The sequence below is a fragment of the Thalassophryne amazonica genome, chromosome 16 (genome assembly GCF_902500255.1).
Source record: "Thalassophryne amazonica chromosome 16, fThaAma1.1, whole genome shotgun sequence".
Taxonomy (NCBI): domain Eukaryota; kingdom Metazoa; phylum Chordata; class Actinopteri; order Batrachoidiformes; family Batrachoididae; genus Thalassophryne; species Thalassophryne amazonica.
Window position 1 is genome coordinate 63,714,366 of NC_047118.1, and position 24,408 is coordinate 63,738,773.

Sequence of the window (24,408 nt, forward strand, 5' to 3'; positions counted from 1 at the left end):
ATCCCAGTTTCAGTCTGTGTTCATCCTTTTCTTTGGCTTTGGCCCATTTCTTTAATTTAAAATACAAATATTGCTCATATTGAAAGGTATTAAATTAATTTATTCACTTTTTGATTTCATGTAATAATAGAGGTGAGTAGAGCCTGACCAATATATCGGCCTGCCGAATTTAATTTTGTATGCTAATGGCATTAGCACTTTTAGCAACTGTCAATAGCTTCACCCATTAGCTCCACTTAATGTATGTTTACTAGGAAAAATACACGTCTCATAACTTGTAATGTCCACAACAAAGTAAACCGTTAAGAGAACCACTGCACAGTCCCCCAAAAATATGATCTAATAAACACCCGAACCCAGATTAGGTGGTTCGGACATCTTTCGTCACACACAGAGCCACGCACACTCCACCCCTTTATGTATTAATGAGTTTGGATTTTCTGATTGGCTGAGAAGGGTACATAATGTCACGAAAAAATCTTTCAGTCAGCAAAACAAAAATAATCCTTCTTTCGACCAACAGAGTGCATTACTGCCACCAACTGTTTGGACATGGAACATGAATATCCATTCATGACAAATGTTATCAAAAATAATGAATGTGAATTTCTGGAAAACTTTCATCACTGAGATCCATACATTTTACCCGAAGGGCCTCAAGATGCACCAAGGCCAGATTGGATATATAATCTCTCCAGTGTGTTCTGGGTTTGGACTGGTGTCTCATCTCAGTTGAATGGAATACCTCCAAATTTTAATAATAACAATAATAATAATAATAATAAAACCTTTATAATAAAATGCCAAACTGACCTGACCCCTTTCAATGCAAAGAAGTAACAGTACTACTCCAAGCACCTCAAACAGTCTCCAAAGGCAGGTACTCAAGGACACATAACCTACACATTTCCCATCTCTCCTTGCTCTGCAACAAGCTAATTAGCTCATTCAGGTGTGCAACCAATCAAGTACAGACACCATAATGAGTTAATCAGCTAGTCCACAGACAGTCTCACCTTTGGTGGTGCCTTGAGATTTAATCATAGAAACAGCAAACAGAATTGGTGACGAGATAAAACTTTGAAGGAGTTGCTCATGATTCTTTGAATTCACAGCTGTGGTCAAGTGACGGGTTACACTATAACAAAATAATGGAGCAGATTTTATATCACACATCAAAATAAACAAATTTCTGCACGCAGGATCCCTGGGTTTTAATGATACATTATCCCCCCGTGACACATAACATACCATCATGTTAGCCAAACAGTGAAAACTGCTTCCACTTCAGGCTTTGGGCACGTTGCACTGCACCCAGCGGTGATTTAGAATCGTAAAGGCAAAAAAAAAACAAAAAAAAAAAACACACAACTCGCGCCAAGCTCTGGTTTACATGCTGCATAGGTGCAGCAGCACGTTAGTAAAAACTGACCTCAACAAGGGTTCCACCCCCACATACTCCTGCAGTACCACATACAAAATGCCTCAAGCGACACAGTCATTGGCCTTCTCCAAGTCAACAGACCACATTTGGGCTGGATGGACAAACTCCCAGACCCCCTCCAGGATCGATGCGAGAGTAAACAGCTGGATCCTCATTTAAAGTGTGTGAGTCGTCTCGCCTGGACCACAAAGACGCACCCGCCTCAGAGCACGAGCAGTTGATCGAAGGACAGACGCAGTTGTGTTTCTGATGCAGTCGGGCTGCACTCGTAGCCTCGGGCAGGCGAGGTTCGTAGTTACTTTAAATTTTCAATCTTACCCAGTGACATAACCTTTACTTCATCCATGTAGATTTTTTTTCTTCTGCAAAGCAGAACTGAAGAGTCCAAACTGTTGGCTTTTCTTTCTTCTTTCCCTCCCACGTTCTCTTCAATAACGACTGGTATAATTAAAGAGATTGGTCAGAGGGAGGCCTTGCACTGCAGCTCATTACCAGATGTTTGGAGGTTACTCCAGTTTAAGCACACATCAGAGTCACACACAGCTGAGTGAAAACGGACCAGACACTTTCATGTGGAGTGATTCTTATCGTTGATAGCGCGATACTGACATTACCATTCATTTTGGGCAAAACAACGCTGCTGACAATTTTTCACAACCTTGTGGAAACGCGGTTCAAAACAGAAGATGAGATTTCAAGTAAAGCGTAACGGTGTCGATTTGTCCAACAGGCTAAAACCATGATCGATACTTTAGTCCGCTCCGCAGCATGTTTGATGTGTAAATAAAGACCTGATTGTTCAACAAATATTGTGAACGTCTGCGTCCCACTTTATCAGAAGGAAACATTCAGCGGTCTCTGGCTGCCTGATGGGGAACCATTCGATACGGTAAGAAAATATGAGAATGTTCTTTACCTGATAAGGAAGTCTGCTGAGCCCTATCATGATATGAGTGTGTCATGTAAACACATTTTTTACCTTTGCTTTGGGCTTAGATGTTTTTCAACAAACACGTTGTGCCTGCTACACGTACACGATCGCTCATGCAAGGATATAATATTGCTAAATATTGTAACTGCTGATATATAAGATTTAAAAAAAAAATTCTAACTTAAAAAAGTGTCCAAAAATTATTATAATCCTATTTGAAAGTGAACTTCTCTTTAATGTGTGGTTCAGACTTTGTGTCTAAAACATCAGTTCCGTGCTCAGATTTCAGTACGATTAATCATTCCATCGTGAGCACAGAAACATTTCTTTTTAAACTTCAAGTTCTTGTCCTGTGAATGAATCCACAGTTTGATTTGACCCGAGATCAGAGTCCTGCACAGATTCAGTCCAGTTGCGCCAGACCCTGATGTGAGCCCTTCCCGCTGACAGAACGTGTGGATATGTGCCGAACCGGCAGTAGATTGAACCTGAAGTTTGTGCAGACCAACACGGACGGATGATTGTCCCTTCTCCAGCTTTTTGTGCATCCGGCCCATTTCTTCAAACAGTGGACCGTCCTCGGCCTGCCGCGTGATACTGGACACTTTGAATACATTCATGTTAAACACAGCCACACATTCCATCATATGAAAGAGTTCCTCATCAGCGTCAGAAGGCAGCAACACTTCATGGATCCAACAAATGGACTAACGTGAGCCAAAGACCAGCAGAAGCTCCGCACGTCTGTATCAAGACTGCTTCCTGAAGGTGAATATGTCTCGCGCCTTGGAGCCTTTCTTGCCCTCTGGAGGAGGGGTGGGGGTGGAGCTTGGCGAGGGCGAGGACGTGACTGACGGGGAGGGCGAAGATGGCTGAGGGGTGGAGGTGCCTCCATAGGGGCAACTCTGTGAACCTGGGTGTTCGCCAGAACATTCCACAGTGGGGATGTAGCGACTGTCCCACATCCCTGTGCCGCATAGTTTACAAAGGTCATGTAGGCTACACGGGATTCTGGGTAGGAGGCGGAACTGGTAGAGAAGGCTTCTGGCCTGGAAGAGCAGGATGAGAGACACTGAAAGAGTGCAGAGAATCTGAAGGTCAACTCAGGTCAAGATGGTTAAAACAAAAGTCTGGGTGTTACTTCATGCAGATGTGACTCACTTCATGGGAATCTATAATTCTTTAATAACAACTATACAGGAAATCTGCAATTTAAAGAAGAAAATTTTAGTGGTACTGTGGTGCAAAATGCTCTGAAACGAACTTTGAAATAGATAAAGCAGCTCCTCCTTGCCACACACCAATATGTAATGCAGATGTTTTTTGTGCACTCACTGGATGATTTTCACAGAAATCAGTTTTAATGTATGAAAAATCGACAACTGCAGCGAGCTGTCTGTTCCGCTACCTGAGCCAGTGGCTCAAATATTAACGGAATCTGGTGCAGCGACACACTGGCACCTACATGAAGTAAAACCCTGCTTTAAATGTGAAAGGATTTGTGGAGTGATGAGAAACAAAGGCAATCAAAGGGATGCAAAACAGTTAATTGCAGATATCAGACTTAGGAGATGAAAGCACAGAAATAAATCAATACCTTTTACTCCCAGGTAGAATATGTTGAAACAAAGTCAAGGTCAGCTTTGCACCGTGTTATCTAAAGCCAAAGCAGGCCTGTCTGCTCTTGGAACACGGGATGCAAAATCTCAGACAACAACAAAAGCAGTTACAGCAGCTGCATGCTAACATGAACTCGCTGCCTGTGGGTGCAGCAGCAACAACAAAACATCCATAAACATGAGGAAGCAGGCAGCGGCTCAGTAGCGGGGATGCAGATCATAAATCCTCTGCACGGCATGCCAGCATCCCATTTAGCACCTCAAGGCCTCTGTGGGCCGACTACAGTGGATGAAAACTACTGCAACACTTTGCGGAAAAAAACAGCAATGCAGCAATGTAGATCTGTTTTTATGGTCTTCTTTGGAACATGGTTCTTATGTATATGCTATTTTGTATAAATAGCCACTCTGTTGACCTTTTTGCCTTTAGGGAGTTTTCCCAATATACTGTTCTTTTTTCACTTTTTTTTTTTTTTTTTTTTTTAAATTCAACCATTCAAACCAACACCATGTGGCAGCTTGGTTCTGCAGCGCAAAACCTATCTTCAAGGAAACATTTGACATTTTTCAACCTGTGTTCTATTTTTTTAAACATACGAGGTCTGTTAGAAAAGTATCCGACCTTTTTATTTTTTGCAAAAACCATATGGATTTGAATCACGTGTGATTGCATCAGCCAAGCTTGAACCTTCGTGCGCATGCGTGAGTTTTTTCACGCCTGTCGGTTGCGTCATTCGCCTGTGAGCAGGCTTTGTGTGAGCAGTGGTCCACCCCTCTCGGCTGATTTTTATTGCGAATAAATGTCTGAACGATTTGGAGCTTTGCTGCATCAATTTTTTCCAGAAACTGTGAGAGACCTCCAGGTGGACACCATTCGGAAAATTCAAATGGCTTTCAGGGACGATTTTATGGGGATTACACAGATTAAGGAGTGCTCCAGCCGGTTTAAAAACCGCCCACAGCTGCTGAGAGCGCGCCGCACTCCAAGCGCCGATCGACAGGCTGAAACCCCGCTGAAACAACCAGATCATTTCCAACGTGAAGGCTTTGTTGATCCGGGACGTCGTCTGACTTACACAAAAATGGCAGGAGACGTGGACATCAGAACTTTTTCGGCACATTCCACTGTTACAGGAGTTATTTTCATGGAAAGAGAAGCGGAGGGATGCGCCACGGAGCCGTTCATGGCGCAGCACAAAACCACCTCCGTGTTGGTCTCACAGGACGGCTTTGAGATGGCTTTCAGATGGGTGTCGGTGGGTTTTCAGTCGTGTGACTAACCGAGAAAGTGTGGATGACCCTGGACATGCCAGAACATGTCCTGTGAGGCTTCATCACGGCGTTGCTTTGCGCCATGCGGCTCCACCGCGACGCGCGGAATTCCTCCGCACGTCTGTCTCAATGTGCCGAAAAAGTGCTGATGTCCACGTCTTCCGCAATTCCTGTGCGAGGACGTCCCGGATAAAACACAGCGTCCAGTTTGGAAATTAACAGCACATTCCACTGTTACAGGAGTTTCTGTCATGGAAAGAGGAGCGGAGGAATTCCGTGCATCGCAGTGGAGCCGCATGGTGCAAAGCAACGCTGTGATGAAGCCTCACAGGACATGTTCTGGCATGTCCAGCTCATCCACAATTTCTCGGTTAGTCACACGACTGAAAACCCACCGACAGCCGTCTGAAAGCCATCTGAAAGCCGTCCTGTGAGACCAACACGGAGGTGGTTTTGTGCCGCGCCATGAACGGCTCCGTGGCGCATCCGTCCGCTTTTCTTTCCATGAAAAAAACTCCTGTAACAGTGGAATGTGCTGAAAAAGTACTGATGTCCACGTCTCCTGCCATTTTTGTGTAAGTCGACGACGTCCCGGATCAACAAAGCCTTCACGTTGGAAATGATCTGGTTGTTTCAGCGGGGTTTGAGCCTGTCGATCGGCGCTCGGACCGCGGCGCGCTCTCAGCAGCTGTGGGTGGTCTTTAAACCGGCTGGAGCCCTCCTTAATCTGTGTAATCCCCATAAAATCGTCCCTGAAAGCCATTTCAATTTCCCGAATGGTGTCCACCTGGAGGTCTCTCACAGTTTCTGGAAAAAATTGATGCAGCAAAGCTCCAAATCATTCAAACATTTATTCGCAATAAAAATCTGACAAGAGGAGTGGACCACTGCTCACACAAAGCCTGTTCACAGGCGAATGACGCAACCGACAGGCGTGAAAAAACTCACGCATGCGCACAAAGGTTCAAGCTTGGCTGATGCAATCACACGTGATTCAAATCCATCTGGTTTTTGCAAAAAATAAAAAGGTCGGATACTTTTCTAACAGACCTCGTATCCCTGAATCACTTCAACTAAAAATTTTAAATAAATGACAAAAAAAAAAAAAAAACAATAATGTAGATCCAGATAGATAAGCAATATGTACAGATAAAAAAGTGTCAATTTGCTTCACTAAAACATAATATGTAGGTATAAGATGAGTAGCTTTACTGTCAACTGTAATAAAATAACAGTGAAATAAATTAGATTATTAAAATGCAATCTAAAAAACTTAAAATAGCTACAAAATTGCCCTGTTCGGTAACGACAAGTTATTTCTGCCCCATTCAGTAACAATTCCCAGGTTAGCTCCTGTTTGCTCGAGGTGGTTTTATATTATCAATCAATAATTAAATAAATTTTTGTCCTGAGTAAAACAATCATCCCCAAAAACATGTAAAAATGGAGCCTTGGCAAACTTTTTGGAATTTAAAAAATTTTAAAATGTACTTTTTTGTTGTTGGTGGTGGTGGATTTTGGGCCCAGACTGAACTGGATTTCCCAAACAAAAAAACAAATTATACAGAAATTTGATCTCAGCTATTTACTCAGGGTGACCTGCTTTCTTTAAGGGCATCATGGCAACTAGGTTACCATTTGCAATCAGTGGAGCTGGGCAATATATCAGTATTATGAGTTATACAGATACATGTATTTTATATTTTAGTATGTAAACAGGAGAATACCATAATTCCAATATAGCTTTGATGTTGCGTGTTGACTATTTTTTTTTCTTTAAATACAAGCCATTTGCTTTTCTCCTCTCCAACTCCACAGAAAGCAGGCAGGCTTACGCACCCAGTTCCGCTCTCCATATACATAGCACTCTTCCTCTACCTCCCTCACACCAAAAGAAAAGTGGTGGCCTTTCAAATAAATAAATATATGGTCCTTATTGTAAGAGTGGAACAAGAATTCTTTACAAAGCTTTTAAAAACAATTGATCCGCTCTTACTTACATTTTTATTCTTTGCGCAGCTGTGCTTTGTTGAACAGGAAAAGAAAACCTGGAAGGTTTCTCATTTGATTAGTATGTCAAGAAAAGTACTTCTGACATATGCATGACATCAAGTTAAGACAGAATATTTAGGCCATTCCGTAAAAAATACAGATACATATCATATAACACCATTAAACCTAAAAATAACAGGATATGGCTTGGGGTCCATATCACCCAGCCCTAGTAACCTGCTTCAGGCTGTTCTTTGTTGTATTGTTTTTTTTTTGTTTTTTAAGCACAGCTAAACTCTGGTTTACATACTTGTATTTGTGGGAGCAGCCAGGCATTGCAGCCATTCAGCATTTTAACTTTCTGAATAAAATGTTTTAAAACTTCGTGTTAATACATCACCTTGCGCAGCACTAGTTCTCCGTTCATGTGCATGGAGAGGTTGCTGAAGTGGAGCAACATCTGGTCAGTGGCGAGCTGCTGCTCCGTCACATCGTCCCCGTACAGAATGATGATGGCCACACAAAGGAACAGGTGGAAGTAGTCTGTCTGCAGAGAGACATAAAACAGAGCTGGCAAAACAGACAACAGAAGGTTTGGTTTGTGAGCAAAGTATAAGAAAAATATGGGAGGCAATGAACAGCTTCTTTATTTTGTGGCGGCTGATGCATGGTTACACACACAGGCCTGTGAGAAGGTGTTAACTTGGAGAGGACTCCCTGGAGGACCAAACCTGGCCAGCGGCCCTCGAGTAATTTGAGCGTGAGACCACTTGTCTAAACCAAGGTTTCATTTTCCCGTCCCCACGGTGGACCTGAAGAGCAGCACCTCTAAACAGATGGTATAAAGCAGAAACGGTGATATTTGACTCTGCCTCAGCAACAAAACGTGTTAAGCTCGGTTTCATGGCAGAGAACATGTCACAGTTATTTGGACCTCTGTACACGAAAGAAGCAGTGAAAGAAAAAGAAAAAAAAGAAACCCTCATTTATTGCAGATCAGGAAGACAGCCGGGTGGATTGAGGCAGCACCTTCTACTGACCTGTTTACTGAGGGTACATTCTGAAGCTGAAAGTAAATATTATTCTTTAAACAACAGCCTGCTTCATGTCAGACTCACATGTGCTTCACGACAATTAACTGGAAAAGTTTATTTACTTTCACAAATTTGCAATTGCAAAGCAGTTACCAGAAATGCACGGCATCATTCAGTATGGTATTCATAGTATCCATTTGAATTTAGAAATAATAAAACTGATAAACCTGTTTGTAAAATCATTTGTTGAGGCATTTTCAACCATACGAGGTCTGTTAGAAAAGTAACGGACCTTTTTATTTTTTGCAAAAACTATAAATGGTAAATGGTAAATGGACTGCATTTATATAGCGCTTTTCCATCTGCTTCAGATGCTCAAAGCGCTTTACAGTTATGCTATATGGATTTGAATCATGTGTGATTGCATCAGCCACGCTTGAACCTTCGTGCACATGCGTGAGTTTTTTCACACCCGTCGGTTGCGTCATTTGCCTGTGAGCACGCCTTGTGGGAGGAGTGGTCTAGCCCCCTCGTCAGAGTTTCATTGTCAGGAAATTGGCTGACCGACTGCCGCTTTGCTTCATCAAACTTTTTTCAAAAAGTGTGAGAGACAGCCAAGTGGAAACCATTTGGAAAATTCAGATGGCTTTCGGTGAAGATCTTATGGGGATCACACAGATTAAGGACAATTACAACTGGATTAAAGACGGCCCACAGCGGCAGATGGCGCGCCGCGCACCGAGCGGTGATCGACAGGCTCAAACAACCAGATCATTTCCAAAGTGAGCGCTTTGTTGATCTGGGACGTCGTCTGACTACCAGAGAAATGGCAAGACGGCTGGACATAGCACTTTTTCGACACATTCCACTGTTACAGGAGTTTTGTCATGAAAAGACGTGCGGAGGAATTTGCGCGTTGGGACGGAGGCGCAAGGCACAGAACAAAAAGTAACACCGTGATGAAGCCTCACAGGACATGTTGGCATGTCCAGCTCGTCCACAATTTCTCGGATAGTCACATGACTGAAAAGCCACCGAAAGCCATCTGAATTTTCCGAATGGTGCAAGAGCTGGGCATGTTAGGGCTTGTCCTGTGAGACCAACACGGAGGTGCTTTCGTCCCGCGCCATGAGCGGCTCCGTGGCGAATTTCTCCGCTCCTCTTTCCATTACAAAAACTCCTGTAACAGTGGAATGTGCCGAAAAAGTGCTATGTCCAGCTGTCTTGCCATTTCTTTGGTAGTCAGACGACGTCCCAGATCAACAAAGCGTTCACTTTGGAAATGATCTGGTCGTTTGAGCCTGTCGATCGCCACTCGGTGCGCCATCCGCCGCTGTGGGCCGTCTTTAATCCAGTTGTAATTGTCCTTAATCTGTGTGATCCCCATAAAATCTTCACCGAAAGCCATCTGAATTTTCCAAATGGTTTCCAATTGGCTGTCTCTCACACTTTCTGAAAAAATTTTGATGAAGCAAAGCGGCAGTCGATCAGCCAATTTCCTGACAATGAAAATCCGAAGAGGGGGCTGGACCACTCCTCCCACAAGGTGTCCTTACAGGCGAATGACGCAACCGACAGGCGTGAAAAAACTCATGCATGCGCACGAAGGTTCAAGCTTGGCTGATGCAATCACACATGATTCAAATCCATATAGTTTTTGCAAAAAATAAAAAGGTCCGTTACTTTTCTAACAGACCTCGTATTTCTGCAGTACTTTCAGTCTTAGAATCATGCTGAGAATAACATTAGTACTGTATTTTTAGTTAACATTAAGGATAAACAAAATCAATTTTATTCCCTTGGTTTCCCTAAGTATGCAGGGCCAAATGAGTTGTCAGTAATCGTCAAGCAGCAAAATCCAGTGCTGAGAAAGGAACCCAACATAGAAGTGCCAAAACCTCCAGTTCCTTAAATGGCCACTTGAGGCTGCCTCCAAAAGTGATTAGATCCCCTTGTTAAATTCTCCAACTTTACAAGAGAAATAAAAGTGTTTACAGCCTGGCACAAAAACAGTTTGTACAACTGTAGGGGGTGATTTTTTATTTTTTGCTAACTCATCAGTTTATGCCATTTTAAACTGTACAACTAAGAATAATTAGAGGTGTGGCCGCTTTGACTGAGCGCTTGTTTACTGTTGGGTTGAAGGCCTCGCTAGCACTGATTGCTAGCGGTGTCTTCACAAGCATCAGAGATACCGTATTTACTCTAATAAACACTCCCTCTCAAATAAATATCCCTGCCACCCCCAATTTTTTCATCACACTGCATTGAGTGAAACTGTGAAAATTCTTGAGAGAACAGAGTCAAATGAAAATGAAATAGTCCTACCTCATTGTCACAAAATCTCATCAAGTCTGTTCTGGTTTCCATGTTGCTTATGCAGCCGCAGTGCCTCATATTTCAGACACTCCCTTGTCACGTGAATGCCTGCCGCTCCCCCCATCAGGCAGCCATTTTGCTGTTTTAGCCAGGGTTGCAAGCTTATCCTTGTTCCTACACCACTCCCAGACGTGTTTTCTATCACCGAGGAAAATCCGAGTGGCATGGTGCTTCCCCTTCTCTTCCCCTTCTTTCACAACTTTTAACTTGAACTTTGCGGAGTAAAGACGTTTGTGTGGAGCCATATTATGTAATTATTTAGCAGCTACTGCATTCAGAAAAACAACATTCATTTCAAGTCTGCGCTGCTTCTCTTGCATGCAGTACACATGTACACATATGTACCGGAAGGCCGTACTGCGTACAGCATGCATGAATACACGTGTATGCAAACGATAAATGCCCCCTTTCTTGAAAATTTCACACCCTCTGGGGCATTTATTAGAGTACGGTACAGTAATATGGGTTGATGTGCAGTTAATTGTACTGACAGAGTATCTAATTTATCTGTGATCTAATATTTCCATTGAGTGAAATTTTAGTATTACTCATGTCTTCTACTGCAATGTTTTAATTACTGGTTTATCACAAATGAATTTAAGATGTCTTAAAAGATTGAAAATACAGCTGTTGAAAATTTGACAAAGGCCCAGATTCATAAAGCAGTCTAATCTTTTATTCTACTAAACTTACTTAGTCGACTAAGGTTAGTCACCCAACATTAGCCATCTAATCTCCATTTCACGTCGACAGATAAACTTGCAGATTAGCCATCTAAAGTTAGTCAACAATTTTCACGGGCATAAGTGGCCTAGCCAGTGCCGTTGCCAAGAAACACCTCTAATGATCAAGAGTTTTGTTTACTTCTGGGTTGGTCGTCTTCTACAAACATGGGTGAGTCTGCTGCACTGGAAGAGAAGCACTTCTAGCCTCAGCGTCCGTAAACATGTCCAATGGATTATTCCAGTCCCAGAACTCCCGCTCCTTCCTTCCTGCTCTATCAATCGGTGGTACATAATAGCCGCCATTTATTTATTTTTGGGTAAGACACTGAAGTTTTGCCGACTAAAATAAGATTAGCGTCCTCTGTACCAGGCTAAAAATTTTAGTCGGCTAACGTTTAGGGTTAGCCGACTATGCGCTTTGTGCAACAACTAACATCAAAAGATTAGTCAACTAAGTGAGCTTAGTCGACTAAACAAGATTAGACCACTATAAAACCGGGCTTAGAGCTATGGGCTGAGTGATATAATAAAATTATACTCATGATTTTTTTGCCCATGTTGATCAATTTTGATATTTATATTTAATTTATAATGCCACCAGTTTGAAGAGGATAATGACTGAAGCCTGAAGAAACAGTGTCTGAATGAAAAATACATCAGACTGAAAATAATTTATGTTGTAGCGATGCATAACTTCATGGTGTAAACCATCTTCAACTAATAAGTAAAAAAAAAAAAAAAAAATTCACCCATCTGCCATCCCCCCATAGTTGTCATCATGGAGGGGGAAACTACCCATAGAGACCAGGGTGTAAACATGTTTATTTCTGCTCTGAATTTGATCATTTTAACATTGACTACTCACTTTTAGCACCAACCTCAAACAGTCAATGAAAGAATGCTGCTTTTTCTTCTTCCAACAATTGTGCTGAGTCTTTGTTTGAGGTTTTGTACAAACAGCTAACGACTGTTATAATGTGTACAGTGATAAAAGCAGTCTGCAGGAGTAAAGCACCTGTGCAGTATGTTAAACAGTGTGATTCCTCTGATTGCACACCAGTGGAAAAGCAGCAAATGTCTTTCTAAAAGTGCTCGGAAGAATGGCACAGAAAAGACAAAACACACTGAAAAAAAGAAAACAGTTTTTTCCTCTTGGTGACTACAAATGCTCTGTTGTCATTTAGAAGAACTGAAAAAAGATTTGGGGGGGGGGCAGGTGTGTGGACACAGGGCTGTTAGATCGAGTAAAATTGTACAAGGCTTATCAATGAAAAGGAGATCAATTTAATCATGATCCAGGTTTGCTTCCTCCAATTTCCAAAGACAAACAGGTTAGGTGGATTGAAAACTTTAAACTGACCATAGGTGCGAGTGCGTGTGAATGTGTTTGTGTGTCTGTGACAGACTGGCATCCTGTTCAGTCGGCTCCAGCTTCCCAGTGACACTGAACTGGAATAAGCGGGTATAGAAAATGAATGAATGAATGAATGAATGACTGTTTCTTATGTAAGTGGCTGAGTTGTATGTGCCAGCACATACTTTGCAGTATCAGGGTGCTAGTTTATAGTGAGTTGGTAGGATTTAGAAATATATAGGCTTTTTGGAATAATGTGATTTATGAGACTAGACAGTTAAATTTGGGTGACATTAAACTATAGATTAAAAATGTACCCTTTTCACAATATTTATACTGTATCCACATACTGGACTGCCCCTGGCCGAGCATCAACCCACACCCCTTTTTTTTCTGAAGAAAGTCTGTTAAACACCCACCCCAAGTTAAATCATTTACTCTTCAAGTTTATTAAACGCCCACCCTAAAACAAATGAATTATGACCCCAACACATAAAAAATGCAAAAAACAATGAGTTGTTGTGATGTTTTTCTCGTCTCCTCTGGGTCTTACCTGTGAGGATGTCAACAGTGTGTACGGGTAGTAGTCACATGACAACGATGTCAATTTGAAATATTACGCTCGGAGACTTGTAGCAATAGTCACACACTGTGACGGACTGAGTAGGCTGATTAGAACACATTTAATTAATCATTTATCCGACAGCAAAAACAGTCTAATGGGTCTGTCTTCGATAAATTTCATGGAATGAATGGACAGCCATCGAATGCTGGGGTGCAGAGCTTCTGGACGCAAACAGAAGATGAAAGATAACTCAAGGATAGTGTCTTCACATGTCAGCAAGCAGCAACAAGGACAAAGTGGATGTTCCATTACTTTTGGTGAGAAGCTGATGAGAAAACTGTACCACCTCTAGCTGTGACCGCGACAAGACAAACTGGATGTTTTATCTTTAAGACGGAAGTGCAGAGAGTCACCTGGTCTTAAACAGGTAGGAATTATCTGTGTGATATTTCCAACCCAGTCTCATGGCAGTTTGTGATGGCATTGTAAAAGTCAATTAATGTATGGGTATGTCATATCGTCATGAAAATAGAGGGCTTTTCGTGATGGGGGCACAAATTCATTTCGTGACGGGGGCACAAAATGCAGGGTAATGGGGGGGGTCTGAAGGAGTTATGGTTAGGGGAAGGGGGAGGATTACAAATAGTAATATAAAATAAACGCGTCATGAAAAGCACCCTGTTTTCACACCAATGACAGCAATAACTCAAAAATTATACGAAGGGAGTGTCGTTATACTTCACCAACATATTACAACTGACTTACATTACATTGATCTGTTCTTAAGAACAGTTTATGCTGTGATAGGACAGAATTTTATGAACTCAGACAGGTTAGGTAATGTAGACATGTTTTTATTTCTGCTATTTCCATTCAGACTGCTATAGACTGTTGGTGCTGCACTCGCCAGTTATTTCCATGGAGATCCACCATAATGCATAAAATACAAAAACTGCATGGACATTAAACACTAGAACACAACGATATTCACCAATTACAGCAAAATGCCATGAATTTCTGCTTTAAAACTGCAACAAGACCATCACAGAAGGTTAAAAGCAGAAAAAAATCCTGCTTCTTCCCTCATTTGATGAGCCTGTGTTGAGAAATGAAGAATGCTATCCCAAACAAGCTAATCAGTGTGAATTTTCTGGTTTGTTGGTGTCCATCGAGGCTTAGAGGGGATGTAACACTGTCACAGGAAATGCAGAGAAAGAGTCAATCATGTTACCCAAAACCCGTTGAGCGCAGGATTTTATGAAGTGTTAAATATAACTTTGACAGGAATGTGAGGTTTTATGATACTTTAAAGCAGAAATCAAATCTAAACACTGTTGAATTTAATCCTTAAATCTCTTCAGGGGTATGAAGAACATTAATCAAACTACAATACCGTGTGGTTTATTGCTTATTTATTTGGATTCCCATTAGCTACAGCTGAGCTGCAGCTATTCTCCCTGAGGTCCACACAAATCAACAAACACAATATACAGAAATTAAAAATGCATTCAAAAATATATAAAATACGAAATAATAAAAAGGGAAAACACATGAAACAAAAACAATCAAGTTCCAATCAAATTAATCACTGCAGTTGAGTGCTATACGAGCAGCCTCATTTTGAATAATCTATAATCTATTTATCATTTCCCCAGAGGAATTGACCAAACTGTTGGGCAATGATCCAGGTATATTAATAACAGTGCTTTAATAGCATAATTCAAAGTTGAACAACTTAAAAGCCTTGCATGTCTTCTCATAATCAATAAACCCCTGCCCATTTTTACAGAAATATCATTTATATGTTTTTTCCATGATACTTTTGAGTCTACCATTACACCCAGCAGCTTAGTCTCATGTACTTGATTTATTCTCATATTATTTATTTTAATGTTTAATCATTTTAATGTTAAATTTTTCAAAATAACATGACTGGAACCAATAATCATGCAGTTAGTCTTTACTATGTTTAACACTAGCTTACTGGATGCTACTCAGTCAACTACCTTGTGCAATTCCATATTTAAAACAGCTTCCAAGCTATTGTGTGAGCGTGCTGATTTATAAATGGTTGAATCATCTGCATACATTACTATACTAACTTTATCAAAGATATATGGTAAATCATTTGTGAAAATTGTAAATAATAGTGGACTGAGGCAACTCCCTTGTGGCGCACCACATGCTACACTCCTGGTACCAGAAAAGCTGCCATTAAAAAACACTGTCCGAGTCCGAGGATTTCAAATATTCCTTTACCTTATTTATACTTACTACTTCAAATTTAAACCTGATGTTTTAATTGTTCATATTTTTATTTATAATCAAAAGATAGGATTTAACATTACTCAGATTAGGCATATTTTCTCTCAATTTATCTAGTTTGCTTATAAAGTAATCATTAATATGATTAGCAATTGTTTGTTTTTGGTGACGAGCTTGAGAGGAATAACACAGACTCTTTGTGTGAAATGTTCCTCTACTAACTGCACTTGTCACCAAAGTGTGAGGCAGAGGCCCACCAAACATACACTGCCGCTCGAGTCCCTTTTATCAATCTCCATATGCACGCATTTGCACTTGGTGCTGACCTGGTAGTGCGCCCAGCACGCCTCCCACATGCGCAGGGCCTCGGTGTCTGGGAACTCTCGTTTGAAGCAGAGCAGGATCCAGCGGTGGCAGAAAAGCAGCTGAAGGCCGTCCTCACCCAGCCTGGTCAAGTGCTGGTGGAAACGCGGAAACATCAGACGCAGCAGCTCCCGCAGGTACATCTAGACACAGTTGACAGGAGAAAGACGCACAATCATGTAGCATGAGGGACACGTTCAAGTGCAAACACAACTAACTACATGTTGACATTTTCTGTGATATGGTTAGAGTGCCACTGCCTGTCACTCTGTCTGACTCTATTGCACGTGCGCGCACACACACACACACACACACCTTTCCCCATGGTTGATAACAAATTTAGCCAAAAATTTAATTCTCACGACGCTCGAGGAGATTCCAAAAAATTGGAGAGGATTCAATTTTTTTGTATTATTTTTGTTTTTTTTAAACACTGCAAAACATAACAGGGGTATGCATTTAGATACATTAACCTGATCTATTTTGTCTTTACTACTTCTGCCAGGGGGCTAGTGTTTTTGGCTCAGGCCTTCTATCTCTCTGATGTGGTTGGATTTTAATGACAAGTATGCTTTGGGTCAAAGATGAATAGATTTGCAGGTTGATCCAGATCTGGATCCAGGAGCACTTTTTTACTATTTTCACCCGGGGCCATCAAATATGGCCACTGGGTACTACGAAGGTTTGCGTCTATCAGTCCGTCCGACTGTGTTCAGCATAAATCCAGTCCTATTCTAGAGTCTCCAAATTCACAGGGAACATTCTTGGGACACCGACCTTGGACAAGTTCATGGATGACCTATTTGAAGAGGTTAAAATTTCACAAACTGTTTAATATTTTTACCTCTGCCAAGGAGGTTATGTTTTCGGTCGCGTTTGTTTGTTTGTCTCGTTGTCAGCAGGATAACTCAAAAGGTTTTGAACGGATTTTGATGAAATTTTGTGGAGTGGTTGGAAATGAAAAGAGGAACAAGTGATTAAATTATAGTGGTGATCAGGATCACGATCCAGATCCAGGAATTTTTTAAAGGATTCTTCACCACTGCGGGATAGGGGGAATTTTGACATTCTAGTTTCTAACTCCACAAAAACAAGGCAGAAAGGCTTGAAAAAAATTAGGGTGTAACACAGTCAAATGTTCTATCAAACAAAAAGTTTGGTGATGATCGGATCTGGATTCCGGATCTGGTGATCCAGAATATGCAAAAATATAGGGAACATAGAAAATGTGTCAGTGTGAGGTGACAAATGAAGCTAGAGATGCACAACTAACACCAAATTGTAGTTGAATCTGTACTGATTCAGTAAGGTGTCATCAGATTTAATGTAGCTTCAAATGTTATGGAGCTAGATCCAGAAGAAAACTGCCATTACCGAAAAATCGTTTTTATACAATAACCTTTGAACTAATAAAGACATAAAAGTGATTCCAAGTTCTAGTGGTATGTTTTCATGGTCAAGGATGTCAAATATAAAGGAAAGAAAAGTGTATGTATCATAGTTTTGGTTGTAACACTGAATTGTTGAACAGATCACTGTGCCAAGGAGGGAATCTCTTTAGGGTCAGTGACCCTATGGCCTTGTTTAGAGAAGTGTTTCATAAATGTTAAAAAATTCATATATTTGCAGTTTAGTTGAATAATAAATAGAATTTTGTCTCTTATTTGTTTTTGTCTATAAGCACATGCAATATCAATATCAGTGCTCAGATGACAGTAGCCTCTGGGAAAGGTGCAAGTTGCAATAAACTGTGATGCCAAGTACTAAGGATACATGCTATAATAATAATAATACTACATTTATTTATATTGCACTTTACATTTGTAAACAAATCTCAAAGTGCCACAGAGGTTAAACAAAAAGCATAAAACAACAATCAACAACAATAAAAATAAAACAAGATCAATTAAAAATCAGTTAAAATTAGCAACTATAATTCATAAGCTTTCTGAAATAAAAACGTTTTAAGATTTGATTTAAAAGAGTCCACTGACTGTGGCGCCCTCAGGTGGATGGGCAGGGCATTCCACAGGCATGGTGCTGCTGCCTGAAAGGCTCTGTCCCCCATTGTGTGGAGCTTGGTTTGGGGACCTGGAGGAGGTGACTGTTTGAGCGGAGGCATCTCATGGGCTCATGGGGGGACAGAAGTTCTTTGAGGTACGCTGGTGCACCGCCGTAGACACACTGATAGGTCAGGAGGCAGAGCTTATATTCCACCCTGAACCTAACAGGAAGCCAGTGGAGTTTGTTGAGGATGGGAGTAATGTGTTGAGTTTTTGGCACCCCCCATCAGGATCCTGGCAGCACAGTTTTGAATGGACTGGAGACGTTGTAAATTTCTGCCAGAGATCCCGATGAGGAGTGCATTACAATAGTCCAGCCTGGAGGAGACAAAGGCGTGGACCAGCCTCTCAGCATCAGACAACGACAAGGAGGGGCGGAGTTTGGAAATGTTCCTAAGATGAAAGAATCCTGTCTTACAGATATGCTGGATATGGATGTCAAATGAAAGGTTGGGGTCAAAACGGACTCCCAAGTTTGTAACAGATGTTGATAATGGAATGTTGTGGCCAGAAAATGAAAATACTTTGAGGGGATGATTTCAGTTGATGTGGAGTGCCAATGAGAATGGCTTCAGTTTTTGTGCTGTTTAGCTGGAGAAAATTGTCATTCATCCACGCCCTTGTCTCCTCCAGGCAGGCAGTGAGAGTGTGAATGGAAAATGAGGAAGCGTGGTCTAGTCTGACATAGAGCTGAGTATCATCAGCATAGCAATGGAAGGATATTCTATGCCTGCTGATGATGTGGCCCAAGGGGAGCATATAGATGGAAAATAAGGTTGGTCCAAGGACTGACCCGTGGGGGACCCCACAGGTTGCAATGTGGGGCCTCGACCTGGCTTCCCCAAGGGCCACATACTCAGCTCTATCAGTCAGGTAGGACCGAAACCACTGGAGTGCTGTATCTGAAAGACCAACGAAATGCTGGACTTGGTGAAGAAGGATGGTATGGTCTACAGTGTCAAAGGCGGCCGAGAGGTCCAGGAGCAAGAGAAGGGATGGAGAGCCCTGGTCAGAAGCCATCAGCAAGTCATTGGTGACCCTGACCAGGGCTGTCTCAGTGCTACCCTGACTGAAACTTCTCATAGAGGCTGGAAGATTGCAGGTGATCATGGATTTGGGTGGAAACAACTTTTTCTATGATTTTTGAGAGGAATGGAAGATTTGAAATGGGCCGGAAGTTTGAAAGTAGTGCAGGGGTGAGAGTAGGTTTTTTTTTTAGCAGAGGTTTAATTAATTTATCCAGTCACAGCAGATGAAACTTTTTTTTTTTACTACTGAGCAAACATCACTGTTAGACTTTTTTAGGTTCAATGATTCCACGCCGTGTAGATGTTATGGCGTCAGTGATCCCATGGCCTTGGCGGAGGTTTGCACTCTCTGAGTGCTTCTAGTTACACTATAAATTATGCAAGTTCATTTTTTTTGTTAGTTTTTGATGGGCGGGGGTGAATCAAAATAGAGCGGTACTGTGACATCAGTGGCTGGTCTCTCTTGTGCTCCAAAACGGTCTAATTTATGTGTAAATATAACATATTTCTCATATATTACGTAAAAGATAACGAGAAATAAACACTTTTAAAACTGAAAATGCTGTTTCTGTAACCTGATAACACCTCTGGAGTGATTTACAAGACATTTGTGGGCGTTAGCGTGGTGATGTCACTGGCTGGTTGAGCTAGCTGCTAACTGCGCTTCGTTTGTGTGAAAATATAACCTCTTTGTCATATATAATGTAGAAGCTAATGAGAAATAAACACTTCCAAACCTGAAAATGCCGTTACTGTAACCTGATAACACTTTACAAGACATTTCGCGGACGTCAGCATGCACGCTTTATGATTGATTGATTGAGTTTATTCTGCAACATCAATACAAACATACAAAGCTGAATGTATCAATGATACACTGATAACACAATAAAGCATAAACGCTTATTTCCATTGTGGTTCTTGTGAAATTAATTAAGTACTGAAAATTATAAAGAAGACAATGCTCATACAGCCAGGGGTATTTTAGCATTGTGTTACATGATAATTTGTTTTTCTTTTTATGTACTCATATGTGATGAGACAGCAACGCCGCTGTTACTTTAGCTGTGCTAATGTAACAGCGTAGACCATAACCCATACAGTATATACCAGACAAACTGTGTGTGACATCACCCACAGGTTTTCAATAGAGACACGGAAAAGCAGATATGATCCCTAAAATTTGCTGCTCTGAATGTCGCCGTGTTGGCAGCGGTTCTTCTGCTTACTTAATGACTTGCCCATTTGGATGAAGAAGTGGAGCATCAGTGACCCCATGGATGACCTGGGTGGGATGAATGGGGCCTGAACACCCACCCCCACCTTAGAGTTACCAACAAGCTAACTTAACAGACTAACCTCGGTTTGGGTATTTACTGAATCATATTTTTGGGGACAATGTGTTTGTTGTTATAATAGGTTGCTTCGATGTAGGCATTACAATTTATGACCAGCTTTATTTTATCAATAATCATGGATTAACTGGACCAAACGGATCAAACTACCAACAGATACTAAAAGTGCTAAACACAAAAAATATCACTCCACCTAAATAGTGGGGTATGGGTGTCTTTGATGGACATCTTGCAAAAGTTCCTGGTCCTGCGTATTTTTTTTTTTTTTTTACTGCTTTCTTTCAATACAAAAAAATCTTTCTCTTTTCTTTTTAATCCAGGCTCCAATCCTTAATTTAAACCCAGCCTGAAATGTAAAAGCATCTATTCCTGACATAAACCAACAGCAATCCATTCTTGCACCGTTGAAAATTTTTTTCTTTTCCAGACTTCACAAAATGTTATTGTTTCTATTCCCAGTTAGCTATAAGATTTTCACAAAGTGCTTTCAGACATGGGCGCAATTTGGTGGGGGATAGGGGGGACATGTCCCCCTCACCTTTTCAACCAGGGGGGACAGAATATGGTATGCCCCCCCCACCTTCTGACATATATGTGTGTACTTGAAACATGCTTTGTCAGTCTTATGTGCAAACCATGTCAGAATAGTATCTTTGTTTCTGCAAGTTTGTATTTTTAGCAGCATTGACTTGTTTACAACACCTGTTTCTTGTTTGTCACATTCAGAATTTTCTGGGACTGCATTTGCCCAGATTTGAAACCAAAAACAGTTGCCTCTAGGGACTAGTGTCCACACATAAGTATCAATGAACCATATGCTAATTTACTATATTCTGAAAGTTAGAAAAGGAAATCAGAAAAGCTATCTGTGACCTCAGAAAGCCCATCTGCAATTATTGCTTGATCTCCAAAATCAGTCTATGCAAGTGAAATTATGTTCAGTATGAGTGTTGTCATTAGTGCCACTTTGAAAATTAAATTCATAAGTAATTTATCCTAAACTTATGATCTGTTGTTTTTTCAAACTTATGCAAAAACAAATCTTGAGAAAAAAAAAATACAGAATGTGATAGTAATTATTAAGAGCCTGTTCTTTCATATTTATGAATACATTTTACCACATTGCAATTGTTTTTTTAATGAGAACGCAACCTATCATTCTTTTTGAGTTCTACACATGTGGTGATACCTTATTTACACCAGGATGTTAATAAAATCAATGCTGGCTATTCTCAGAATAAAGTACTTATATCCACAGTTTCAAATTGCATAAGTCAAATGGTGTCCACTTTATGGTCTTCTCAAAACATTAAAATGACTGTTCTGGACGCTCAGAATGCATCTGAGCTTATTTCGAAACCATTGGCTTCTGGGGGCCTAAAGCGGCCCCCAGACCCACGGCCTATGGGCTTCTGCCCTGCGGGCCTCGCACTTTGTCCCCCCCAATTTCTAGTTCTAAATTGCGCCCTTGCAATGGAGATAATACTGCCTATCCATCTTTGAGATCATTCAGATCAGTAAGTGTGCGCTGCATTGTCTCTGTGCTGAGCCAAGCACACGCATTTCTTGGTGGATGGGACTCCAAACATCAGGGGAAAGAGAGACAGAAAGAAAGAGAGTTGTTTCTGCACTAAAACGCAGCAGGAGAAAGCTGATCGGGCGAAAATGGGGGTGGGTGGTGATTTCAGGAGGGATTTACTACGTTACGTGCCAAATGGCTGCTATAATTTCGCTTGTGGACAAAACTACTATATTGGTGGTTTTGATGGAAGTATGATGGATGTATAAGTTTTCTGACTGCTGCAGACTCAGTAGGCTGATCCTGGCTTGAACTTACTAAACTTAACTTTCTCTTATTTACAGCTCTTCCGATATTGTGAATCCACTCGTTTCTAAGCGTTGTATTCTTAGGAAAAACACAGAAGTTCACGTGTTTATCCCTGAGATTGTTATTGAAGCATCCAGGGACACAAAAAGTAATCCCCGGTGTCGCCGACCGAAAGTTCCCCCCTAAAAATCGGTCCGCCCTGCCTTCACTACGCGTGCGTCATTAGCCGCGGTTCACAGATTATCACCTCGTTTCTGCTTTAAACTGCACTCCAGTCATCATCTGTTTAAGTGACAGATACCTGAAGCTTTTGTACAACAATCATTTCCACATAAAATCAGCATTATTTCATCAAGAAAGATGGAAGAAGCGATCAGAGCGTCGCGGCTACACAAGCTGCTAGCTGATGCGTTCGTTCACTTCGCGTCATTGAAAAGCGTCAGAGTTTGCCTCATTTTTGCTTAAAACTTTTACAATGATTTAAGAGGTTTTAATTTGTCATCTGATGGTTAATAATTACATTATTTAAAAACATTATTCCCTTTGATAGCTTTGGGTGAAGAGAGTCAGACTCAGACAAGCTGCTGTGGTCCCAAATGACGCATGTGCAGTAAAGGCAGGCGGACAGATTTTTAGGGGGGACCCTTCGGTCCAACACTGACATTCTGAGCCTTTTGTTTACTTTCTGAGCATGTCTGTGCAGCCACAGCAGGCACACATTTCCCACAATCCCCTGCATGACCAAAATTCAATATGGCAGGTGTGTAATTCCCCTATTAGACTCAACCACGTCGTCAAGTTTTGTGTGTAAAAATATATATAAGATTTAATCTTTGGCTTTTGATTCATTCTGCCAAAGAAACAACACAAAACAAAACATGCAGGGGACAACTAAACCCTGGTGCAATTAATAATTTATTTAACATTGCAAAATAAGGTGTGGTTGGTTTCATCATTAACCCAAAAACACCAAACATACAAGAGAAAGTGTTGGACAAGCACTCTGCAATTGCAAATTGATCCAAAGACTGATACAATTTGGACTGGTATGGACTTTTTTGTTGTTGTTTTGTTTTCTTTTAATGGAAACACTTTGTATTATTACACTTTTTATTATTTTTAATGGCTGTCTTATTCATTATGAAGGACAAAGAGCTCTTTATGTTAAACAGATTTTAAAAATCAAAGGGGGCTTTAGATTATGTCATCTTACCAACTGCCTCTCCATGTCTTCATCACGTGGTGAGCTTATAAAAATGGTGTTCTCCATGAGGCCTACAAAGCACCAGAAGGTGTCACTTTCATCCTGGATCTCAGTGAGCAGGGGGGCCACCAGGTCAGACATGCCCTGGCAGTAGCCCATGTCTGGATTAAAAACTGCATAGTTGAGAAGAATTCGCCTGAGGCAAAAACATACAAAACTTTTAGTGCCATTGGAACATCTCTGTACAACCCGAATTCCAATGAAGTTGGGATGTTGTGTGAAATGTAAATAAAAACATAATACAATGATTTGCAAATCCTCTTCAACCTATATTCAATTTAATACACTACAAAAACAAGATATTTAATGTTCAAACTGATAGACTTTTTTGTTTTTATGCAAATATTTGCTCATTTTGAAATGGATGCCTGCAACACATTTAAAAAAAGCTGGGACAGGAGCAACGAAAGACTGGGACAGTTGATGAATGCTCAAAGAACATCTGTTTGAAACATTCCACAGATGAACAGGTTAATTGGAAACAGGTGAGTGTCATGATTGGGTATAAAAGGAGCATCCTCAAAAGGCTCAGCCGTTCACAAGCAAAGATGGGATGAGGATCACCACTTTGTGAACAACTGCATGAAAAAATAGTCCAACAGTTTAAGAACAATGTTTCTCAACATTCAACTGCAAGGAATTTATGGATTCCATCATCTACAGTACATAATATAATCAGAAGATTCAGAAAATCTGGAGAACTTTCTACACATAAGCTGCAAGTCCGAAAACCAACATTGAATGCCCGTGACCTTCGATCCCTCAGGTGGCACTGCATTAAAATAGACATCATTGTGTAAAGGATCTTACCACATGGGCTCAGGACAGAGACAGAGAGAGAGAGAGAGAGACAGAGACAGGCCTTAATTTTTTATTTTTACTCTAACACTTGCTTTGACAATGTAAACATATGTCTCCCATGTCAAT

The 24,408-nt window shown here is 41.0% G+C and overlaps 1 protein-coding gene across 1 annotated transcript in view; it reads right to left on the minus strand.

Annotated features, from left to right (window-relative positions):
* Positions 1 to 2,199: 2,199 nt before the first annotated feature.
* Positions 2,200 to 24,408, minus strand: part of tbc1d16 (TBC1 domain family, member 16) — an 87,435-nt gene continuing 65,226 nt past the window's right edge. The window contains exons 10-13 of the mRNA XM_034190516.1: positions 23,431 to 23,617; positions 15,907 to 16,086; positions 7,659 to 7,805; positions 2,200 to 3,424 (exon numbers count right to left, since the gene is read on the minus strand). Coding sequence (XP_034046407.1) covers positions 3,125 to 3,424; positions 7,659 to 7,805; positions 15,907 to 16,086; positions 23,431 to 23,617 — 814 coding nt within the window. The 3' untranslated portion in view covers positions 2,200 to 3,124. The remainder of the gene's footprint in view (positions 3,425 to 7,658; positions 7,806 to 15,906; positions 16,087 to 23,430; positions 23,618 to 24,408) is intronic.